General features: G+C 46.7%; 1 protein-coding gene across 14 annotated transcripts in view; it reads left to right on the top strand.

Moving 5' to 3' along the window:
- EXOC1 (exocyst complex component 1) overlaps positions 1-24,886 on the top strand; it is a 330,473-nt gene that overhangs the window by 239,812 nt on the left and 65,775 nt on the right. For all 14 annotated transcript variants that reach the window (XM_085642066.1, XM_085642062.1, XM_085642061.1 and 11 more), the window contains one exon: positions 21,697-21,925. In XM_085642066.1, coding sequence (XP_085498192.1) covers positions 21,697-21,925 — 229 coding nt within the window. The remainder of the gene's footprint in view (positions 1-21,696; positions 21,926-24,886) is intronic.

Below are 24,886 nucleotides of genomic sequence, written 5' to 3'. Positions count from 1 at the left end.
AGGAACCACCCAAGGTAGTGACACAGGGGACCCACGGGGGCCGTGTGCAGTGTGAGAACACAGCCGTGAGCTCCCGTTAGCTTCTATGGGGAAAGTCGCGGTTAGATTTTTTAAGATTAGGGACACTTAGAAACGAGTCAGGACCAAACCCTTTGGGACTTAGGAAGTTCTAGGGCCGACACCCACGGGAGCACCGGAGTACTCGAGTTACCTCACCCAGGGAAGCCGGGTGCATAGGTGTCAAATGGTGTCTGGTCGCGTCGTCTATTTCAGTGGGAGCTGGAAAAGAAGTGCTGCTGCCGGGAAGATGCGAAGTGTCCGTAGAGATCCAAGCCTGGATCGAAGTCGAGAAGAACTTGAAAGCAGAGGGTACATAGTCAGGGTCACTTGCCAGTGACCAGGAAGGCAATAGGTGGATGCCCACCGATGTCGGGTGATTTCAGGTGAAGCTTGACTCTTCAGCCACGAGGACCAGGAGGTGTCGAGGTCGACCAGGAGCTGGATTCGAGCTGTCCCACGAAGGATGTCGAGTGCTGCAGCGTCGGTGCCCGGATTGGACACAACAAGCCTTGGCAACAGCAACCCACGCAGAAAGGAGAAAGATGCTTCGGTGCAGACCAGCACAGTCTGAGGGACTCACCACTTGGTAGGGAGTCGGGGCACGTCTGGAGCAACCAGGGAAGCCTCAGAGTTTTGTCCAGGGATATCCAAAGTTCTGGTTACAGAGGTTCTTTACTTATACCTAAGGAAGGGGTTGGACTAGCTCTGGGGATCCAACTATGGGAGGGTTTGGAAAGAGGGGTGGCTACACCCATTTCCTTTTTCCAGTTTCGTGCCAGAGCAGGGGCTGGAAGCCCCTGAACCGTTTTGAGCTGGTCTATTCACATGGACACCAAATGTTCCCCCAGTGCAGGACTTCAAATCATTCCGAGAGTGCTCCCACCCAGCCCCAATACACATAAGCCTGTCTGGGAGGTGGTTACACCTCCCTGTGTCACGAAACCTATTGTCCAGGCCTCCCCTGCCGGAGTTTCGGTCAGCAGCAGGAGGCCAGACCCGTGTCTGTGGCTGCAGCATCCATTTTGTGATGCCAGGGCTCTATTAGATTTCTACCGGGTATACCAGTACTGCCATGTCTCTCCCTCTAGAAGGGTGGGATCATATCCTCACATCAAGAACTGATGTGGGGGTATGATTCCAAGGTGTTTGACACCAATCACAACATGTTTCTGTGCAGCCAATCTAAAGTTAGCATTAACCGTTTAAGATATAATGCACTTAAGAGTATATGGTCAGGCTGCACCACTGACAACCCCTGAGAAGAGATTCCGAAGGCTGCAGAGGGGCTCAGCTCATGCCTGGGCACCCTCTCACCTATAACCAAGCACCCTGCCTTCAGGATTGATAAGGCCTGCCATAGGGGTGAATGACAGGTTACAATGTGCAGTGATAGGTGAGGTATAGTGAACCTATACCTCAGTAAGGGTTGCATGCACCACCTTACCCAGGCTGCAGTAGCAGACCTGTTGTGTCATTTTGCATGGCTTTCCAGGGGTGGCACAATACATGCTTCAGCCCCTGGTAGGCCTCTGGTGTACCTCTGCCCTGGGTACATAGTATACCATATACTAGGGACTCACAAGGGTACCCCAGAATCCAATCTGGAGTGTACCTAAAGTACACGCAATCAATTTAGAGAGGAAGCAGCTAGACTGGGGCCCTGAATAGCAGGGTCCCAGCCAGACTAAAGGCGAAAAACAGTGAAACATCAACAAAAAGTGGGGGTAAACATGTGAAGCACATCCAACTCTCCTACAAGGAGTGACTGTGTAGAGCATGGGTACTCACAAATTTCTCTCGGGGGCCAAATTTGACAGTGTAGTTTGTGGCCGAGGGCCGCACCGGTGTTTGCGGGATCACTGAGGGTCAGTAGGGGCGAGGCTAGAGTAAAAAAATTAAAAATCACTACTGTTTCAAAACATTTCTGGACAATGCTGTATTTCCAAAGCAGATGTAACTAAAAGTAGCACATTTTTATCATCGGACAATGGCAATCTTAAGAGGGACTGCATGGCAATTTGCAATAACCAGATATTCAGCACAGGCCCATTGCAGCACAAGCTTCAGAGTCCAAAAAATAGGTATGTTAAGACAAACACTATGAACCTGTCCTAGATAAGCATTGTCTGCAGCTAACTGTTTTATTGAATAAACCTCAACCAATGGCACTCTGTTAATCCATGTGAGTAAAGCACGTGTGAGTAAAGCATGGGCTGAGATCCATGTGAGTAAAGCACGTGTGAGTAAAGCATGGGCTGAGATTTTGAGGATCTCTTGCAAGTCCAAAGTGGAGACCAATTAAATGACCTTCCCAAGACTCTGGCAAGGCTAGTAAAAAAGGTGTCTTGTTTACTTCCTCCAGGTGAAGTTGTTTACTCTTGCTGGCAAGACCTACCATTGATTCCTCCTCCTAACCATTATAAACGCCTGAACACTCCTTGAAGTGATATGTTTGCCAAAAACTACAGAAGATGCTATCTCCTCTCACAAATGTAGTGCCACCTTACAGACAGGCACTTGAGGGGTACCTTCACCCAGTGTCATCTGGAAATCGGAACAGTTACCAAGTGCTGGACTTATTCTTGCAATTTATTTAAAACTTTGAGGTCCTTGAAACTGGTGCTTTTAAAAAAGGGCTGCAAAATGGTCCTATCCTGGGATGTGCTCAACTGGGAGTGCCCCCTCAGCAGCCACAGCCACTGTACGTCTGCCACACAGTCCCAGAGTTGGATATGTAGAACTGCAGAAAGGCCACAGAACATGGCTGAGTGGCTATTCTGACTTTTGGCCCTGCTGGCACATGCGACAGTGAGTAATTGCAGTTTCCTGGGACTGTCATCTTGACTACTGGAATTGTTGGAGATAAATGAAGATCAACTATGCTATGCGCTGGGATTTTAAGAAACTTTGTATTTGTTTATTAAGTGTGAAAATCTGTGGTGCATCACACTATGCTTGCCCAATAGAACTCCCAATTTTAGCAGGTTCTTGAAGCTAATGGCAATCCGTGGATAGAAAACAGACAGACTCAATCGGCGCAGTTCTCTACCACCTCAGTTTATGTGCAGGTATCTGACATTGTCTCATTTAGCCATTAAAGTTAAGGGTCTAAATGCCTGTGGTGTTGCAATTGGTGTGAAACTGTAGCATTTTCCCTGCTGAGGGATGTGTTGTGTCACAGCATCGGTGGTATGTCCCTGGGAGACATAATGGTCTTTCTAACTTGTGGTGTTATTTATCCTTTTAAAGAAGATATTTGCTCACATTCTTGAAAGCTAACATTCAGTCTTCACATTTCACATCTCTCAATGACGGTATGTACCACATATTTTGATGGTTTTCTTGATGAAGTATTAAGCGATCCCATCCGCTGGTTTGGGAAGTTGTTTGTTTAGCTTTGCTAAGCATCTTGTTAGGAAGATTGGATGAAGAAAGTTGGGGCCAGGTGTATCCTCCTGGGTACTTCTTCCTTTGGGTAAAACGGATGCTACTTCCTTAAGAGATTTATTTGAGCCACTTTGAGCTTGTCGACAACCACAGCTGATATCCTGCAGATGATGGAAATATGCACAGGCTGGAAATGGTATATTTTCTGTTTAATGGTTCATGAAGCAACCGATGTTCTCTTGTGCACCACATGATTGTGAAATAAAGGCTGCCTACTGGGGGCACTCCCAGAGAAAATCTCTTCGTTATCATCCCACATTTTGTGCAGCACTTCTGGATGCAGTAATCAATGGCCCAGGGTCTGCTTTGCTGCCCTCTTGTGAAGTTAATAGTTGTTTCACTCCATTTCCCAGTACTATTCTATTCCGAACCACCTCTGTATATATGGCCCCTCTGAGTAAAGAGGGGGTGGGCGCAAACAATGAGAAAGCCTCAGCGTTCTATCTTGAACCCCCCCCCCTCTCACAGAGGCTGTGGTGTCCATTTGCAAGCCACTGACGGTGCCACGCTGGTGCTGTGTGTGACATCACAGAGGTGGACACATTCAGAGGCCAGCAGTAAACACAGAAGATATCCGCAGAAGCATACATAGTGAATACGTATTGACTACATATGCTCCTGCAGCCATCTTCTGTGCTTACTCACTGGAAAGGGCACGGCAAGGTCCGCGGGCAGCCAATAAAACCCTGCCGGGCCGCTGGTGGCCCGCGGGCCGTACCAGGAGTACCACAGGTGTAGAGTATGGGGAGGGCATGAGAGGGGATGACGTGGGGGAAACACGTGGGGAGACTGAGAGTGGGAGAGAGAACTGAAGGAGAGTGAGCAGGAAGTGTAGTGAGAGGACAAGGTCAGAATAGTGTGAGAGCGGTGAAGTGAGGGAGCGAGGGAGGGATTGGAGGGGCAGTATGAGCAGAAGAGAAAGTGAAAAAAGGGGATGAGAGAGAATAGAGGTGGAGAAAACTAAGGAGGATGATGCGGGAAATAGAGTGAGAGGGAGATAGGGAAAGAAAGTTGGAAGGGAAGTGAAAGCAGAGGAGGTAGTAAGAAAAAGAAAGAGTGAGAAAAACAAGGTGGAGAGATAACCGTAAGGGAAGGACCAGGAAGTAGAAGGAGAGGATGAGGAAGGTGTGCTGGAAATAAAATGGAAGAGACAAGAGGCAAGAAGGCAAAAAGGGAGTGAAAATTAAAGGAAAAAATGATAAAGGGGTAAATCCAAGAAGCGATAAGGTTGGAACAGGAGTATGGAGGAATGAGAGAGTGAAAAAAGAAGGGGATATCAAATGGGTGAAAAAAATAAATGGGAGGAAGGAGGAGCCAAATGGAAGAGGAAAGTAGGGGTCAAGATCGATTGCAGGATTGAGATATCAAATTGACAATATGTCTTAACAAGATAGTTACAGTCTAAATAACTGTGCTTTTAGGTGCATGTAGAAAGTGCGGGGTTCATTCTTAAGCTAGCACAAACCACGAATCATGTAAGAGCCTCTTAAGGTTTGATAAAAGGTGATATACTTGATGTGGGTCCCTGTAAAGAGACTAGTCAATAACCTTCGTAGGGAGCAATATCAAAATCATGGTGGAACACCTCTCAGAGGAATCGTGACAGAGGAAAACAAAGTGGGTATTTCTGGAATGGGAAAATTTGGTTGATACAGGGGCACTGCACAAAGACCTTCTACTCAGCAGTCAGATGTTAGTCTAGTCAGCAACTGACTTGATTGATAGTTTCTCTTTCCATACCTCTCAAAGCAGCCAGAGAATAAATAAATACATACACATATCACTTGGAAACCAAAACCAATCGCACTACGTTTCTCTATTTCACGCTAGCATATTTGAAGAACTTTATGTTCGAGGCATATGAGCTGCAGATCACACACTAGCATAGTAGATCACCATCTGGTGTTGGGCTCGGATGCTTGCACCTTGTTGTTGTCTTGGAAGAAGTCTTTGTAGTCACGAGATAGGTGACTTCTACCTTGGACGATAGTGCGCATGGTCATCAACTCCAGCCTTAGATAGTTTTTTTCCGCCATTTGGGTTCGGATGCAACTTTTCCGCTCCAGTTTGAAATCTCAATTTCAAACTTTTTCGAAGCGCAAAACTCCCAGAAAATCATCGGATTCACTTCATCTTGACCCAACTTAATCGGCTCGATTCCGGCCGTCGACGCGGGCCGCTGGGCCTATCCACGCCGTAAGGCCTACGGCTCATGGAAAGGACGCCATTTAAAAAATGCCCCCAGTGTGGAGCAAAGTTCCCGCACAGTGACCATCACAAGGTCTGCAATCTGTGCCTATCACCTGAACACGACGAGTCCAGCTGTCCAGCCTGCGCATCCTTTCGATTGAAGAAGACTATTCGGGATCGAAGGGCTCGACGACACATCATGGAACAGAGACCAGCTCCGGAACCAGAGGACATCTTTGATGAAGGCCCCGATGTCCCCGAAGAACATTCCGAAGCTCTAGAAATCGTGTCAGAGGCAGAAGACTCAGACGACCCCATCATTCCTGGGCAACGAGTGAGTACTACTAACCCAACCCCTCCAAAACCAAAGGCAGTGGTCAAGACTTTGCCTGTTGGCCCCAGTCGAGACCGAAAACATCCTTCAGAAGCCCCGCCTCCAGGCTCGGCTCCAAAGAAAAGGGACAAGCCTTCCGGTAGCTCGGGACCGAGCAAACCTCATGTAATTGTCCCGCCGGCGCCTTCGGCACCGAAGCCAAAGGAACACTCGGCTCCGAAATCGGCTTCGATGCCTTCCACCTCCAAAACAGCCCCGAAAACCCAGAGGCCCGTGAATAAGCTGGCTTCAAACGTTTCCAAACCTAAAGATCCGGCTTCGGCTCCGAAACCAACATCCTCGGCACCGAAACAGAAGCCTAAGGACTCTAATACGCCTCCTAAGGCCAAAGACCATAAAGATCAACCGCAGCCTCGCTCGGAACGGAAAAAATCGGCAACGAATGTGGTTCCCGAGGAACAAGAACTTTTTCACCCAGATCCTATCGATCCAAGGCAGAAAAAGATTTATATAAATCCAAAAACAGGACATGTCACAGCTGTGCCATGTAAAAAGAGGAAACTGGACACATCACCTGCTCCAGTTCCTGCACAGAAGAAGGACTCTGCCACATCACCTATGCCTCCTTCTTCTCCTATACTGCCTTCTAACCCACCCCCTCTGCCTACACCACCCTTACCTCTAACTTCTCCACCACATACACCACCTCCAGATGATGATGATGACCTGGGGGGGTGATCCGAATGACTCGTTCACGGATCCAGATACCTCACCACTAGATGATTGGGCATATCCTATCCCAACAGATCTACCAGACCTCCCAGACCCACAGCCATATCCCTCAAAACCATCTTCCCCAGATGATCACCTTGGGTTTGGACAGTTATTAAATAGGGCTGCACTTTATCATGGTGTCACAATGCACTCCGACGCACCAGAGGAAGACTTCTTCTTAGATACATTTGAACAATCCCAAAAGTCAGTGCAAATATTACCAGTGATCAAAGGAGTCATTAAGCATGCCCCAGAAGTATTTAAAGATCCCGTACGTGCCAGAATTCTTAACCCTAGAATAGATAAAAAATATAAGCCTGTGCCTGAGGATCCTATTTACATCAAAGGACAGATGCCTTTGGATTCTCTAGTCGTTTCCAATGCTAGAAAACGCGCCAACTCCCAGACCTCTGGGGATGCACCACCCCCTGATAAGGAATCCAAATTGCTAGAAGCTTCTGTCAAAAGGGTAGCGGCACAGGCAGCCAATCACTGGCGTATTGCCAACACACAAGCACTGCTGGCACGATATGACAGGGCACATTATGACCAGCTGGAAAACCTATTGCAGCATCTGCCTGACCAGTATAAAGTCCAGGCAAATGACCTTATCCAAGAGGGCAAGCTAATTTCAAATGTGTCAATTAAATGTGCACTTGACACAGCAGACACTGCCTCTAGATCAATCAACACCAGTGTGCTCCTTAGACGACATGCCTGGCTACGCATTTCAGGCTTTAAGCAGGAGGCCCAGACAACCATACTCAGTCAGCCGTTTAACCAAGAACAGCTTCTTGGCCCGGCTGTGGACACTGCACTTGAAAAAATGAAAAAGGACACAGAGACTGCTAAGTCCATGGGAGCGTTACAGTCTCCACAAACACGTGGCTCCTTTCGTCGCTCCTTCTACAGAGGATCCTCCAAAAATATGGGCGCAGACACCTCATCATCATTTAAAGCCACTACACAAACATTCCCCAGTAGAGGATATTTTAGAGGCGGATACAGAGGAAACCACAATAAAGGAAGAGGTCGAGGTAATAACGCTCTCACCTCCCCCGCCACAAAACAGTGACTTCCCTCTGCTCCCCCCAGACCATTCCACTCCGGTCGGGGGCAGATTAACACAGTTCCTACCTGTCTGGAATTCCATCACAACAGACAGGTGGGTAAGACAAATTATCCAGTATGGTTACTGCCTGGAACTTACAACTACACCACCACTCATACCACCCAAACAGCGTCCAATGTCCGCAGGCCATCTTACGCTCCTCAAACAAGAGGTTCTCTCACTGCTTCAAAAGCACGCAATAGAACCAGTTCCCTTAGAGCATCAAGGAACAGGGGTCTACTCACTGTACTTCCTAATACCCAAAAAGGATGGGACTCTGAGACCAATACTCAACCTCAGACCCCTAAATCTGTATATACACTCAGATCATTTCCATATGATCACTCTACAACAAGTGCTCCCGCTACTGCAACAAGGCGATTTCCTTGCCACACTAGATCTCAAGGATGCCTACTTCCACATTCCCATACATCCTGCTCACAGGAAGTGCCTAAGGTTTGTAGTGGACGGACAACACTACCAGTTGAGAGTCCTTCCATTCGGAGTAACCACCACACCCAGAGTATTCACGAAATGTCTTGCGGTAGTAGCAGCACATCTCAGAAGACAACAAATTCATGTCTTCCCATATCTAGAAGACTGGCTAATAAAAGCCAAGTCATTCCAACAATGTGTTCTACACACTCACCAAACCATCCAAATGTTACACAACTTGGGGTTCACAATCAACTACACCAAGTCGCATCTCCAGCCCTCTCATATACACCAATATCTAGGAGACACAATAAACACCTCCACAGCGCTAGCATATCCCAGTCCAGCCAGGATAGCCAGTATACAAACTCTTATCACAAAATATCAAGACCAACACACTCTGCCAGCCAGAGTGTTCATGCAACTCATAGGCATGATGGCATCTTGCATCTTCATTGTGCCTTATGCGAGACTCCAAATGCGTCCCTTACAGGAATGTCTAGCACGTCAGTGGAACCAAGCTCAAGGATGACTTACAGATCTGGTGTTGGTGGACAGCCGCACACATCGCTCTTGTCGTACTTTAATATTCGGGACTGCGTAGGGGACAGGGCCCTACCCCTGTCTATCTTGGTATTAACAAACCGCAAATGGTAAATGCAGCATGTACGAGTGCTTTATATATCGTTCTAGCTATGAATGCACTGTGTACACGTTATTCTGCTTCACTACGCGGGTTCCATTTTGGAAGCAGTGGCCATCTTGTCATTGCCCTCACATAGGCTATAATGGAGTAAATACGGGCCTCACAGTACATGGGCTTCTCCTCTGACTTCTCTGTGACCTGGGCAGCTGGCTCTGCTGCCCCAGGTCAAACCGGTCTCACGAGCTCCCCTTCCTCCGTCCACCTGTGATTAGCATCAGGGCTTGACCCATCATAAAACCCTTTCATTCTATACAATCCTCCGGCTAATCTCTTTCACACCTGCTTGTTCCTGCTTTATGACTTGTTTCCCAAAACAGGAGATGCTCGTGTTTATTGGGGGGTCTATTGACATCCGATGTGGGATCTGAACCTTACTGTGTAAATCATTGTGGGCTGGCCGAACTGGAATGTGGGATGGTCATCATGACTCTGCTTTTTCGTTTGTAATGTATACTTGTAATGGCCATATCGTAAACCAAGGAATGTGTGCCTGAAGCATGATATTTTGTATTTAAGGAGAAGCCCGTTCCTATGATTTTCAGCAGTCTCCTGAGAACATACACGCTGTTGTACTTCTAGGATACCTGTAATTGGTCTGCAGCCAATAAACGAATCTTTGACTTCACCAAGAAGACTCTGTGTTTCTGTAGGTCTGGAACAGGGTGAACCCAGAAGTCATAGGGTGTGTGCCCCTGCACCGCTGGGTCTAAAATACCCAGTACTTCAGTTTGGCGCCCAACGTGGGGCGATTTCAGCGGTACCAGTCCAAGCCAGAGGTTCGTGAGGAGCTTCGTGTGGAAATTCCGGAGGAAGGCCGCCACTTCATCGACCCCTGCATGTCGACGTGGTCCGAAAGTCTTTTCTGCGAGGTTCTCCGCGTCCCGACGGCTACGAAGGACTGCTGCCCTGATTAATCGACCTGTTTTGGACCCTTGACGAATCTGAGAGAGCGAAACAATCGAGAGAGTCTTCTGGTGACGCCATCGATCAGCAATATTCAGTTAAGTATAAGTGGAGCGTCTCCTATTTGTTTTGGTATCCTTCGGGATCGTTTGAATTGGTCATTTGGAGTTTGCAAACGCCAAAGCCAGAGGACTCGTGTATTCACGAGAATATCGTAATCGATAATCCTTTGACGTTTGGATCTAGACTAGTGAGCAAAGATGCCTGGTTCTGGACTATTTGGTAGATTATTCTGTTTGGGTTGTGGAAAAGATTTCCAGCTAGAGGAATCATGTCCGGTTCCTCCGGTTGGAACTCCAACTTATGAGCTCTATGTAAAACATGGCGTAGGCCCCATTGCATATAACGAAGTGTGGATCCACTACACTAGGAAAGACGGTGTTTTAAAATGGCCCCAAAATGGTAGTTTCGATACCGATATTTTAGATAATTTGGAAATTAAATTGTTTAAGAAGAAAGCCCGGCCGGCGATGTTTGACTCTTTCCGCTTATGGCGAAAGGAAGCCAAACAAAAGGAAATTAAGTTAGCGAAAAAGAATAAGAGAGAGAAAGGTATGACAGTAATGCAAGCAGCTGTACAATTTAAAGACAATGAGGAGGAGCAGATGAGTGAGCAATTGCACAGGCAGCGCAAGTTAGGGATTGACAAATGTTACCCAGCTTTACCACATTCTAAGCAGAATGAGTTAGAAGAAAAGGAGAAAGATCCCTTGATGTCACATTTGTTGAGTTCGCCACCCCCGTATGCTCAAAATGCCACGGCACCTCCCCAGCTTGTGAATATGCCACCTCCAGTCAATATACTACAAGCCTTGCCGCTACCGCCAGTTGCTTTGCAGCCGGCTCTTATCCATGTAGCGCAGCCCTCTCAAGGGCCGCCAGTTGTGCTTCCAACTGCCCCCGCACTTCCTGCGACTTTCTCTAATACAGCAGCTGACTCTTCTGACACTCTTCCTTGCACCACTCCAGTACCTGTTTCTACATCCTCTTTTCTCCCCTCTGTTTATCCCCCTGTTTTCGCCTCAGCTTCTCCTTCAGCGCGACAGCGCTTAGCTAATGTGGTTACTACATTAATGTCGCCTCTCTTTGAGTCATCTGGTGCGACTCCTGGTTTACAGCGTAAGCAATTGCGTAGCCAATTGCCTAACCCTGACGAGAAAAAGGTAATAGATAACATGGCGCGTAGATGGATTGTTTTCCCTTCACTGTATGATGTGGAATCAGTTGTCAACGTTTTCCATCAATGGGATGCCCCAAAACAGAGATATGTGTTTGAGAAAATGTGCGAAATTCTCTGTGAAGAATTGGAGGATAGTGGTAAAAATCCGAGCCCGCAGGAATTGTGTAGAGTGAGGTTTGATTTTGGAACTGGTATAATTGTGGACCGCGGAGTAGATAAAGCAGTTGCGGTTGTATTGTCCTTCAGGAATGATGATTGTCAACAGTCATTGTTTGAACAAGATGTCCTTGTGGGGAAAAAGGTAAAAGCGCGACAATACCCCATGAGAGAAGTTCCCCCGGTATGGAAGGAAGCAGTTGCAGCTGGTGCCGGTAATCCCGCTGTGCCAGCGCATTTCCAGCGTGTTTGGGTGCATGTCCCATGGAAGCGCTCAGAGGTGTTAGCACTTAAGCAGTCCTTACCTGATCCCCGTAAAAACCCAGCAGGTTATTATAAAGAGTTGTCACAGACGGCAGGGTCATGCGTTATGAATTTGGCCGACATAGACATGTTGTTTGGCAATGTTGTTCCACAGCCTCTATGGGGATCAATTCGTAATGCAGATCACGATGCAGAACTAGGGGATACATGGGCTAACATCGTTGCTGCTGATGCTAGACAAACTGGTGGCGCGAAACCAGAACCTTTAGTAGCTGAACTGCCTGGTAGAATCATCACGTATATGAAGACAATAATGCCTGCGATGCGCGTAAATTGGGACAAGTTATCTGCATGTAAGCAGAAGAAAGATGAGACCGTGTCAGACTTCTTTACTAGGTTTGAAGAAACATTTATTGACCACAGTGGGCAGGATATGAGTACTGAGGGTGGCCAACGGTTATTTGTGGATAAGTTTGTGCAGAATTTACTTCCTGACCTGTGTAAAAAGTTAAAGGATTCAGAAAGTTCTTGGGCTGTTTCTTCTTCAGCGCAAATACTGGCTACTGCACAGTATTATGAAAATAGAGATAAGGACGAGAAAGATAGAACAGAAAAGAAAACGAAGGAATTAAAGACAAAGGTCCTTTTACAGCAGGCCTATCCGCCACGTGGAGGTCAGAATAATTATAGACAACCCCAAGGTGTCTATCACCAACCCCAACAGTTTCAGAACAATCAGCAAATGAACGGGTATTATCAACCACGTGTCCCTGTAGGTCCCAACCAATGTTCATACTGCAAAGAGGAAGGTCATTATAAATATAGTTGTCCTAAATTAATGCAGCGGAACGGTAATGCGTATGGCGCAAGAGGTAGGGGTGGTCAGCAAGCTCCTAGAGGCCGAGGGCGTGGAAATGCTCCCCAGAACGCGCGTCCTCTGCCGCCTCAAAGTACCATCAATAGCTTTGATCAGCAAGCTAACGCGACTAGTAATACGGCCCAGTATTATAATAATGATTATTATGCAGAGGACGGTGATGCAGAAAATAATGATTACTAGGACAGCCATAGACAGAGAGAGGGAGTTGTTTCAGTGCCAGTGGATCAGAGCGGACCATATGTTGAGGTAACTACAGCAAATGTAACGGAACCTTTTCTGCTAGACACTGGTGCTGCAAAGAGTTCAATCATGCATTCAAAACTCCCTGGCGCACCTTTGTCTGGCGATATAAATGTTTCAGTAGGTTTTTCTGGCGCCCCAGTTAGGAACCCGATTTCTAGTCCCATGTCACTTTCTGTTGGACCTTGCGAGCTGAAAGCACCCCTGATTCTGACAACAGGTTGTGGTGAGAATTTACTGGGATTAGATTTGTTGAAAAGATTGCACGCTACACTGTATTGTTCTCCTTCAGGAGTACAACTTACATTAGGCAAGAAAGTGATTTCCCCAATGTACTTGTCTAAAAACACAATGCCGCCTGAATTGTCATCCCTTCCGGATGCCCTTTGGGCTACTGGTCCCAATGATGTGGGCCTCTTGGAGATAACGCCATATGTGGTGACTTTAAAGGCTAATGTCAGACTGCCACGTATTCCCCAGTACAAGATCTCTAATGAAGGCCAGAAAGCATTGTTAGACATTGTCAGCGACTTGATTAATAAGGGTGTGGTTGAAGAGACAAGAGGCAACGTTTGCAACAGTCCGATTTTACCTGTCTTAAAACGAACGGATCCTTCACAGCCACCTGTTTACAGATTTGTGATTGATCTCAGAGAGGTTAATAAGATTGTTGTGCCACAGTTTCCGGTTGTCCCTGATATAACTGCCTTGTTAACGATGATTCCAGCCTCTGCTGCATGGTTTTCAGTGATTGATTTAAAGAATGCCTTCTTTAGTATCCCAATTGCAGAAGAGAGCAGAGACATTTTTGGTTTTAGTCTGGGAGGCCGAAGCTTCCGCTTCAAACGCGCTCCCCAGGGCTACTGTGAGAGTCCATCAATATACAGTCAAGCTTTGAAAGCGCAGCTTGATGCACTTGTTTTACCTAGTGGCGCTATCCTGATTCAGTACGTGGACGATTTACTAATTGCCGCGGATACTGAGAAGATCTGTAAAGAAGCCACATTGTCACTGTTGCGCCATTTATCAGCTTCCCATCACAAGGTGTCTCTCTCTAAGCTGCAATATTGTCGACAAGAAGTGACCTACTTAGGTCATCTCTTATCGAAGGAGGGAAGGAAACTGACCCCAGAAAGAATTCAAGCCATTGCACAGTTGAGTGTGCCAAAAACACAGAGAGAAGTGCGTCCTTTCTTGGGCATCACTTCATACTGTAGGCATTGGATCCCTAGTTTTTCTTTGTTGGCAAAACCTTTAGTAGCCTTAACATGCAAAGACGCACCGAATCCTATCTCATGGTCTGAAGAGTGCCAGAGAAGTTTTGTGGAATTGCGTAATGCATTGTGTTCGGCACCTGTGTTGGGTACCCCTGACTACAGTAAGCCTTTTACATTGTATGTTCACGAGAAAGATGGTTGTGCGTTGTCAGTGTTAACACAGCCTTTTGGCGACAGACCGCGCCCATGCGCATATTTTTCATCAACCTTGGACCCTGTAGCGAGGGCATTGCCAAGCTGTCTGAGAGCGACAGCTGCTGCAGCAATGTCTATCCGACAATCTGCTGGTTTGGTAATGGACAATACATTGATTGTTATGGTTCCACACGCTGTAGACACATTATTAAATAGAACCAAGACACAACACTTGACTAGTGCGCGATTATCAGGTTATGAGCTTACACTGTTAGCAAATCACATACACATAAAGAGATGTAATACGCTGAATCCAGCTACATTATTGCCAGTCCCAGCAGACTCAGACGAGATTGAGCAACATGACTGTCTGTTCAGGACAGAAGAAGAGACGAAAGGGAGAGTAGATCTAAAAGATACTCCCCTGACTGAGTGTGATGGCACTTTATGGGTGGATGGTTCATGTTTCAAACTCCCTAATGGTGACACGACTGCTGCATATGCTATCACGACTTTACACACGGTCGTGGAAACTGCACGAGTGCCACATAATTCGGCCCAAGCAGCAGAATTAATCGCCCTCACGAGAGCATGTGTGTTGTCTGAAGGAATGAGAGTGAATATATACACAGATAGCCAGTACGCCTTTGGCGTGGCTCATAATTTTGGGCGTTTGTGGAAGGAGCGTGGGTTCCTGACGTCGCATGGAGCTAAAATTCAGAATGGCAAGTTGGTGAATGATCTCCTTGAGTCACTGACCCTACCGTTGCAAGTTGCGATCATGAAATGCAGTGCGCACAGGAAAGTCACAGATGATGTTGGACGTGGGAATGCGTTTGCTGATGAGACCGCGAAAGAAACAGCACAGAATGTGAAGACTAGAATGTATGTTGCAGGCCCCGCAAGATGGGTTAATGATGTGGGAATGTGTGAGAACACAATAGAGAGTGTGAAGTCGCTTCAAGCTGAAGCCACAGAAGAAGAATTAAGCAAGTGGAGAGAAAGTGTGGGTAAGTTAGATGAGAATGGTTGTTGGATTGATCTGACAGAACATAGGCGATGGTTGTTGCCTTATGCATATGTGCTTCCAGTGGTTACTATGGCACATGGAATGGCACATATCAGTACGAAAGGTATATGCAAGTTGTTGGCTCCAGTATGGCAGAATGCTGGGATTCCCAAGTGTGCAGAGAATGTGGTCAAGAATTGCATAGTATGCTTGAAGTACAACCCTGGTAGGGGAACCCCAACTCCAGCTGGCCACTTTGCACCCCCATCATGTCCATTCGAAGTTTTGCAGCTGGACTTTATTCACATGGAAAAATGCAACAACCTGAAATATGTACTGGTGGTTGTTTGTGCTTTCTCAAAATGGATAGAGGCTTATCCTCTGAAAGATAACACTGCCCTATCCACAGCCAAAGCCCTTGTGAAGGAATTTTTCCCTAGGTTTGGGATGCCAAGAATGGTGTGGTGTGATAACGGAAGTGAGTTTGTGGGTAAAGTGATGAAGAATGTATGTGAAGGGCTAGGGATAAAGCAGAAGTTCCACGCTGCAAATCACCCCCAATCAGCTGGATTAGTAGAACGCTACAATGGAGCCTTAAAGCTCAAGCTGGCCAAAATTCAGGCGAGCACCGGTCTTAAATGGCCTGACGCTCTGCCTTTAGCACTCCTGTCCACCAGAATGACCATACACTCACGAGTGGGACTTAGCCCTTACGAGGTCGTTTTTGGCCGTCCGGCCAACGTATGGGGTGTACCGAGGCCTACGAAGTTCAGTGAGATTGAACGTCCAGTACTACTCGATTATCTGTATGATTTGACTGTTAAACTGCGTGTTTTGCACCAACAGGTACATGATACTCTTCCCCAAGCTTCTGAACCTCCCGGACACCCCATCAACCCTGGCTCGTGGGTCCTGATCCGAAATTTCCAGCGTAAGAGCAACGACGAGCCTCGCTGGATCGGCCCTCACCTTGTATTCCTGTCGACAAGGTCAGCGGTGCGAGTAAAAGGGAAGAAGCACTGGATCCATGGTACCCACTGCAAAGTAGTCCCCTTGCCTCTGCCATATGACCAGTGGGTCAAGGAGGGTATCGCCGACTCTGAGACGGACACTGTACCTCGTTTTGTACCATTCAGTGACGCACGCATAAAAGACACAGTTTCAGACCAAGAGAGTGACAATATTCTGCAGGAAGCTGTGCCACCATCGAATCGACTGGACACCACTGAGCCTGAACTTTTGTTTCAAGACCAAACAGTACCTGGCCGTCTCCACTATGATTTGAGACCAAGGCCCATGGACAAATAAAGATTTTCTCACTATTTCCTTTTTAACATTTTTTGCTCTCCCATCTGAAGGACTTTCTTGATTTTTGTTTTTCGAACCACCATCCGGGTTCTGCCGCAGGGTCGCGGTGCCAAGACTTTGGGGTACAGGCCGAAGACGTTAGGTCAACGGTTCTGGTTGGTCTAGGGCGTTTCCCTGGACTGACAGGCGTGCCCCTTAGCAGAAGACACTCATCCACCGCGAGCGGCCCGAGTAGAGGATGGAGTTTTTTAAGATGGAGAGACCGATTGAGGAAATGAACTTTAACGCAAGGATGTGTAGAATTGTAAAAAGTAAATGTTTTGTATTTTTGTGCCTTTTTACACTGTGTAGCATAATGATGTTTATTGTAGGGTTTGTGTTCTTCTCCGCTCAAAAGCCCATTGAACCCACTGAACAGCCTATACCTCTTTCTACTGCCTCCTCTCACTCTTTTCACCCTTTGCCTGAGCACGAACAGACTAGACGATCAGAGTTTGTAAATAACTCGTTTATCCAGCTCTTGCACCAGCACCAACTGGTAATGAATACGACCAATTGCTGGGTGTGTGGGTTAATGCCACATACCATTAACAAGGGTATTCCCTACCTGGTGCTGCCGTACAGTTACAATGGATCGTCATGGGCATTCCAGACCATGTTTCTCTATGCTCTAGATACATACTCCCCTCGCCAACCGCGTTCCATCAGACCTATCACCAATAATAAGGCTTTGATAAAAGGAGTTGCCGATATGAGTAGGGATATCGATGCATACTCATCCATTCCCAAAGAAGAGTTGAGACCTTATGTAGGATGGAACGCGACGGGGTATAGTATTAGTCTGGGTGAAAGACAGCGAAAAATCTCATCTCCAATCTGGGTCGTACCCCACATGGGTCGGTTCTGCTTACAGGGTAATGGTCAGAATCCTAGAGCTCAACTGGGAAGAAGTGACTGTACTGAAACGTACACCTTCCCATCACAGTTTTCCCCTGCGTTTTTGGCTGCCAAGGGCACATATTTCATCTGTAATGACCGAGCATATACATGGCTGCCCCCTGATTTCTCGGGCACATGTTATATTGCGAACTTGCTACCGCCGACATTTACTGCTGCCTCTGACTATCACAAGACCAGAGTTGTGAGAGGTGTGATTAGTAAGGAGGATACTGCCGGTCAGGAAGCGGGAGACTTCTTCTTGGGTTTCCTGCCGTTTTGGGGACCTATGGTCAATAGTAGGAACCTGAGACAGCTGACTCGTGTGGTTGAATCCACTGTCAATGTAACGGCTGGTGCCCTTGGTAATCTGACAGCTGAGCTCCAAGCGGATCGCCTTATGACTTTACAGAACCGCATGGTTCTAGACGTTATTCTTGCAGACCGCGGTGGGGTATGCAAGGTCATCCAATCTAGTTGCTGCATTTTCATACCAGATAACGCTCCAACAGTGTATCAAGCCATCTCCAAACTCCATAAAATATCTGAATCCATACACGTGGATAAGGGAGACTGGTCACTGATGGGGTGGTTCTGGGAATTGATATCTGCCTGGGGTTGGAAAGTTCTGATGGTCATTGGAATGATCTTAGCCATTCTTTTCCTGTTCTGTCTGTGCATACAGTGTGCTCCTGCGATATGTGGCCTCCGTGCTACCTTATGTGTAAGGAAACCTGTATCGAGGGACGAACTAAGTAATAGGATGATGCTACAGCAACATCTCCATGACTTTGTGAACATTGACCTAGACTCGGATTAAGATGAGTATAGTGATTGCCTATGTAAGGGCAAAAGGAGGGTCTGTCGTACTTTAATATTCGGGACCGCGTAGGGGACAGGGCCCTACCCCTGTCTATCTTGGTATTAACAAACCGCAAATGGTAAATGCGGCATGTACGAGTGCTTTATATATCGTTCTAGCTATGAATGCACTGTGTACACGTTATTCTGCTTCACTACGCGGGTTCCATTTTGGAAGCAGTGGCCATCTTGTCATTGCCCTCACATAGGCTATAATGGAGTAAATACGGGCCTCACAGTACATGGGCTTCTTCTCTGACTTCTCTGTGACCTGGGCAGCTGGCTCTGCTGCCCCAGGTCAAACCGGTCTCACGAGCTCCCCTTCCTCCGTCCACCTGTGATTAGCATCAGGGCTTGACCCATCATAAAACCCTTTCATTCTATACAATCCTCCGGCTAATCTCTTTCACACCTGCTTGTTCCTGCTTTATGACTTGTTTCCCAAAACAGGAGATGCTCGTGTTTATTGGGGGGTCTATTGACATCCGATGTGGGATCTGAACCTTACTGTGTAAATCATTGTGGGCTGGCCGAACTGGAATGTGGGATGGTCATCATGACTCTGCTTTTTCGTTTGTAATGTATACTTGTAATGGCCATATCGTAAACCAAGGAATGTGTGCATGAAGCATGATATTTTGTATTTAAGGAGAAGCCCGTTCCTATGATTTTCAGCAGTCTCCTGAGAACATACACGGTGTTGTACTTCTAGGATACCTGTAATTGGTCTGCAGCCAATAAACGAATCTTTGACTTCACCAAGAAGACTCTGTGTTTCTGTAGGTCTGGAACAGGGTGAACCCAGAAGTCATAGGGTGTGTGCCCCTGCACCGCTGGGTCTAAAATACCCAGTACTTCACTCTCTACAGTGGTGGAACATAACAAACTTGTCCAAAGGGCGGCCGTTCCTCGAGCCTCTTCCACAGATAGTGCTCATGACAGACACATCACTCACAGGATGGGGAGCACATTTCCTCGGACACACAACTCAGGGCAAATGGACCACTCAACAAAAAGTGCTCCATATCAATTACCTAGAACTGCTGGCAGTATTCCTAGCACTAAAATCCTTCCAGCTACATGTACAGAACAAGGCTGTCCTCATCCGGACGGACAACATGACCGCCATGTATTACATACAAAAACAAGGAGGCACACATTCTCTGCAGCTGTCCCAGCTCGCACAGAGCATTTGGAGATTGGCCATTCCTCAGAACATATACCTACTTGCAGAACACCTTCCAGAAGTTCACAATCAGATTGCAGATCTGTTAAGTCGACACACAACAGATTCATGAGTGGGAACTACATCCCCAAGTTCTATTACCCTTTTTCCAAATGTGGGGCCAACCAGAAATAGATCTGTTCGCCACACACGAAAACGCAAAATGCCCAAACTTCGCCGCCAGGTTTCCACATCCGCAGTCTAAAGGCAATGCGATATGGATGAACTGGTCAGGCAGATTTGCGTATGCTTTTCCGCCACTCACCGATTCCACTAGTGGTACGCAAGCTCAGGCAACAATCTCTCAAACTGATCCTAGTAGCTCCCACATGGGCACCCCAACCGTGGTACACAACACTATTGGAACTCTCACTAGTTCCACACCAAAAACTACGTCTCTCCTTGTCCTTAATAACCCAGAACCATGGAGAGATCAGACATCCAGATCCAGGTCAACTGAATCTGGCGATCTGGCTCCTGAAGTCCTAGAGTTCGGTTACCTTAACCTTCCACCAGACTGCATGAACAATATCAAAGAAGCCAGAATACCTACTACTAGAGCTTGCTATGCTGCAAAATAGAAAAGATTTGCCATTTACTGCACTAACAATCATATACACCCACTGGATGCCTCCATCCAAAACATCATTTGCTAATTACTACATTTGCAAAGTTGTAACTTAGCATACTCATCCATACGTCTGCATCTAGCAGCACTTGCAGCTTACTTACAAAACCGACAACACTTGTCACTTTTTAGAGTACCTGCAATCAAAGCCTTCATGGAAGGACTTAAACGAATTATTCCTCCCAGATTACCACCCTCCCCCGTGTGGAATCTAAACATTGTTCTTACTAGGCTCATGGGACCGCATTTGAACCTCTACATAAATGCGAACTGCAGTTCCTTACATGGAAAGTAGCTTTCCTTATTGCAATCACATCCCTCAGAAGAGTAAGTGAGATCCAGGCTTTAACCATACAAGGACCATTCTTACAATTACATCGTAACAAAGTGGTTCTCAGGACAAATCCAAAATTCCTTCCAAAGGTCATATCTCCTTTTCATCTTAACCAGTCAGTAGAGTTACCAGTGTTCTTTCCAAACCCTGACTCCGTAGCGGAGAGGGCTCTTCATACCTTAGATGTTAAAAGAGCCCTTCTTTATTACATTGACTAAATCCTTTCGCAAAACAAAACAATTGTTTGTAGCTTTCTCTCCACCTCATAAGGGTAACCCCATATCCGAATCTGGGATTGCAAGGTGGATACTTAAATGTATCCAAATATGCTACCAAAAAGCTAAACGCACATTAACAGTTCCCCCTAGAGCGCATTCGACATTCAAACTACGGGCTTTCATGGCCTTCTTAGGGACCATTCCCTTAGAAGACATTTGTAAGGCAGCCACATGGTCTACAACACACACCTTCACTAAACACTATTGTGTTGACGTGCACACGAAGCAACAATCTTCTGTGGGCCAAGCTGTCCTTAAAACTTTATTTCAAACTGCTGCAACCGATACAGGTGACCACCGCTAGGGGAGATACTGCTGTATAGTCTATGCTAGTGTGTGATCTGCAGCTCATATGCCTCTAATGGGAAATGCTACTTACCAGTATGCATCTATCCTCGGCATGTAGAGCTGCAGATCCACACACGCCCATCCACCTCCCTGGGACCTGCATCTTTTCCAGTTCTATCTTACTTAGAAATACACGCATGGACATCTCTTTTTTTGCTTATACTAACTCCATCATTTCCCATCATGGCGAAAGATAATCTAAGGATGGAGTTGATGCCCATGCGCACTATCGTCCAAGGGAGGAGTCACCTATTTCGTTACTATAAAGACTTCTTCCAGGACAACAACAAGGTGCAAGCATCCAAGCCCAACACCAGATGGCGATCTACTATGCTAGTGTGTGGATCTGCAGCTCTACATGCCGAGAACAGATGCATACTGGTAAGTAGTATTTCCCTTATGTTTATTTTGTTACTTAGCTTCTCACTGTAAATTAGATTGCACCCAGGTGCCAGCAGTAGGCGTTACATAAAGTGTAAACTTGCATGCAGGCTCTAAACAAGCGTTGGCAAAGGCAGTAGGTCTTGACTTTTGGCTGTCAGTGCAGGCCTATTAACATTGCCAATAACTTTTGCTAATTCAGTGCAATTGATTCTGAAATGTTTGTTTTGCTACAGGAAAGACATGGTTCGTCAGATGATGACAAAAATATTTCGTTGCATTGAAGTAGAGCTCAATAACCTCATTGCCTTGGGAGACAAGATTGACAGTTTCAACTCCCTGTACATGCTGGTTAAGATGAGTCAACACGTGTTAACCGCAGAAAATGTGGATCCAGCCTCATTCCTTAGCACCACACTGGGAAATGTTCTGGTCACCGTAAAAAGGAACTTTGACAAGTGCATAGTAAGTCTTGTAATTTTTTTACAAATAGCAATTTGAAGACCCGGTCAATAATTATCCTGCTTCTTCTTTTCTGTTTTTTTGTCCATGATCTCGGGTGATTCCATCAGGGCTACATTGGGCAGCATTGGATTGTTTTGTGAGGATTAGCCTTATAACCTGCTAATCTCCCATGAGAGAGTTTGCTTTCTCTGATGTTGTAAGAACGTTGTATTCTGTTTTGAGAGTGCTGTAGAAGCCTCAACTCCAACAGCTGCGATCAAAATACTCTTTTGACCACAGAGTGAGAAAGCAACCAGACTGACAACTAAGATAGAACCACATGGTTCAAATGCTGAGATGAGTAAGGGGTCATCACAAACCTTTTTTGGGACTCACTGGGAGTTTCAGCTCTAGGCATCCTTTATGCTTGAGCAGTCCACGGAAATGTATTGCTGAAATGTCTGTGGATATCTCTGAATCAATACCATGGCCCCCAAGTAAATCTCTTCATCTCTGAATTGGAGAGTTAGACTAAATTCTGGTGTGTAGAGAAAAAAGTAACTTACATACCAAGGATGAATGATTCAGCAGCCATAGGCCTGTATGTTTCCCAAATGTTAATTGGAACAGGGAATTGAACATCCTTTACATGAAACCTGAATAGAATGAAATAGCAAGCATTTACATGTGCCGGCCATCTGGACAATTTTAGGTGTAAATATAGGCCTAAAACATAGACAATAAAAAAATCTAATAAAACATGCAGATTATAAAATGTTTGTCTGTAGAGCAAAATCTCTATGTAAAAATGCTAATATGTTAATAATTCTCATATCTTCACCTTCTTTCAATAAATTACTATTGTAACACCACCCCTGGGGTATTAGGGAGAAATACATACTAGTGGGTTAGTTGACATATCATTACTGTAAGTAGTTCAGTCTCTTTTTTACTCTATATTAGTTGATTATTTTTTAGGTTTATTCCTTTGCTGAATAGATTTCAGTGTATGGGCTGTATCACCTCTCTGTTTAATGTAGGCTGGTTCAAGAGTGCATTTTCATAGGACAGTGCATGTTTGAAACAAAATGGTGAATACTGTATGAAAACCACACAATGAAGCCAATGCAAACTGAAATAAAGTAGGCTAAATAAACATAAATATTATATAGGGCAATGTGCTTAAAAGGGAAACAAAATTGTTACTTAAGACTGTCCGGTTAAGTTGGCATTTTTCATTTTAGCGTCACTTATTAATGAGTTCATTCTTTTAGTCAAAGGTTGGTTTATGGGGCGCTAGAGAGCCGGCTAGCAAGATGGCCACGCTTCGGTGAGGCTTCTGCTGTTTGGGGAAACAATCCATCATAATCCTGCCGCAGAAGGCCGCTGGGGCGAGCAGAAAGCGTAGCCCTGGTAATGGGATACTCGGCACTAACCACGCAGAGGAGAAAACAATTGCTGCCGGGATCGGCAGGCATACTGACGATGTGGCTAGACTTGGGCTGCGTGGCTAAGACAAAATGGCAGCAGTATACAAAAATTAAGATCGGAGCTGAGCCCAGCGAGAGCCACAGCGAAGGGGGAAAAAAAACAGTGACCACCCTCTGCCGGGTTGCGGCTGTGGACAGCGAGACACCCGGTTGCTGCCGATTGCTGCGGACACACCTTCGCTGCAGGGATCGTGCGACAGGAGGTGTGCAACAGGCTCGGCTGGAGCTGTCACTGTTGCTGAGGGCCTGCTGTGTGGAAGATCGGGCTGGTGTGTCCCGCGGCACCCTGGGCTCGGCTGGCGTCTCTCGCTGGCTGGGGTGGCACGAGGACCTTCCCCTTGATTCCCAGACAGGGGACCGGAGGTGAGGAGTACAGGGGCTGCCTACTGGGCAGGGAGCCCGCTTTGGCCGCTGTATAGGTCGGCGGGGGGGCTTCTGACGGAGCGGTGGGTGCTGGGGGGGCGCGTTGCTGGTCACGGTACCCGCCCATATGGCCTGTGGGGCGCCCGGGGCTGGCTTAAGAGCACAGGTCACAACAACTCACATATCTCCAGGGGCAGTGGACAAAATGAGGACAACTTCATTGGCCCACCAAACTGAAGAGCAGTGATAACTGCACACATAATCAACAAGTGCCATTGTAAGGGATCGTATTGGCGCTGCCCTAATCATCTAGCACTTTGACTGAGCAGCGCAGAGAACAGCGTATAGCAGTATAAAATAGCGCTGTGCTATTAAAAAGTGTGTCCTGTGTGAATTTATCTAACTGGCAACACAAATATGGGGAGAACAGAGGGAAAACAGGCACAACTGCCCTTTGAACCACACAAGACTCCTAGATGCCCAGAGGGAGATGCAGCCTCATTGGCCGCAGAGGGCTCCCAATTAGAGGACTCCGATTTCCTCTCTCTGCTAATGACAATGAAACAAAGCCTCAACTCAATTAAGTTTAAAGTGGATGCGCTGAATGTACGCATGGACCACATCACTCAAAGGCTAGGGAAACATGACGGACGGATCAATGAAACGGAGCAAAGAATTTCGCAGCTGGAGGACGTCATGACCTCTGGCGGGGAGCAGATGCAAATCATGGAGCGCCTACTGAAAGTTATCGCGGCAAAGATTAAAGACCTGAAGGCGTGCTCTCTCCGTATTAATATCCATATTCTGGGGGTGCCAGAGTCAGCGAACACTGGTAAGATGGAGGACTATGTTGAACACCTGCTGGTAAGCCTAGTCGATGCCTCCTCCTTCTCGAAGGTGTTAATAGTAGAGCGCACCCATCGATCTCTTGCCACAAGACCACCACCGGGATATCCCCCCTCCCAGGCCCATCATCGCGCGCCTCCTGAATTATAAAGACAGGGATACTGTGCTTCGCTTGGCGTGAGAAAAGAGAGCTCTCCATCATGACGGATACTCCATATCCATATTTCCGGACTTCACACTGATGGTTTAGGTAGCTCGTAAAAAACTCCTCCCTGTAAAACGC

The sequence above is a fragment of the Triturus cristatus genome, chromosome 2_2, assembly GCF_964204655.1.
Source record: "Triturus cristatus chromosome 2_2, aTriCri1.1, whole genome shotgun sequence".
Lineage (NCBI taxonomy): Eukaryota > Metazoa > Chordata > Amphibia > Caudata > Salamandridae > Triturus > Triturus cristatus.
The sequence above is the reverse complement of the archived record's forward strand: the minus strand, read 5'-3'. Positions and strand labels throughout refer to the sequence as shown.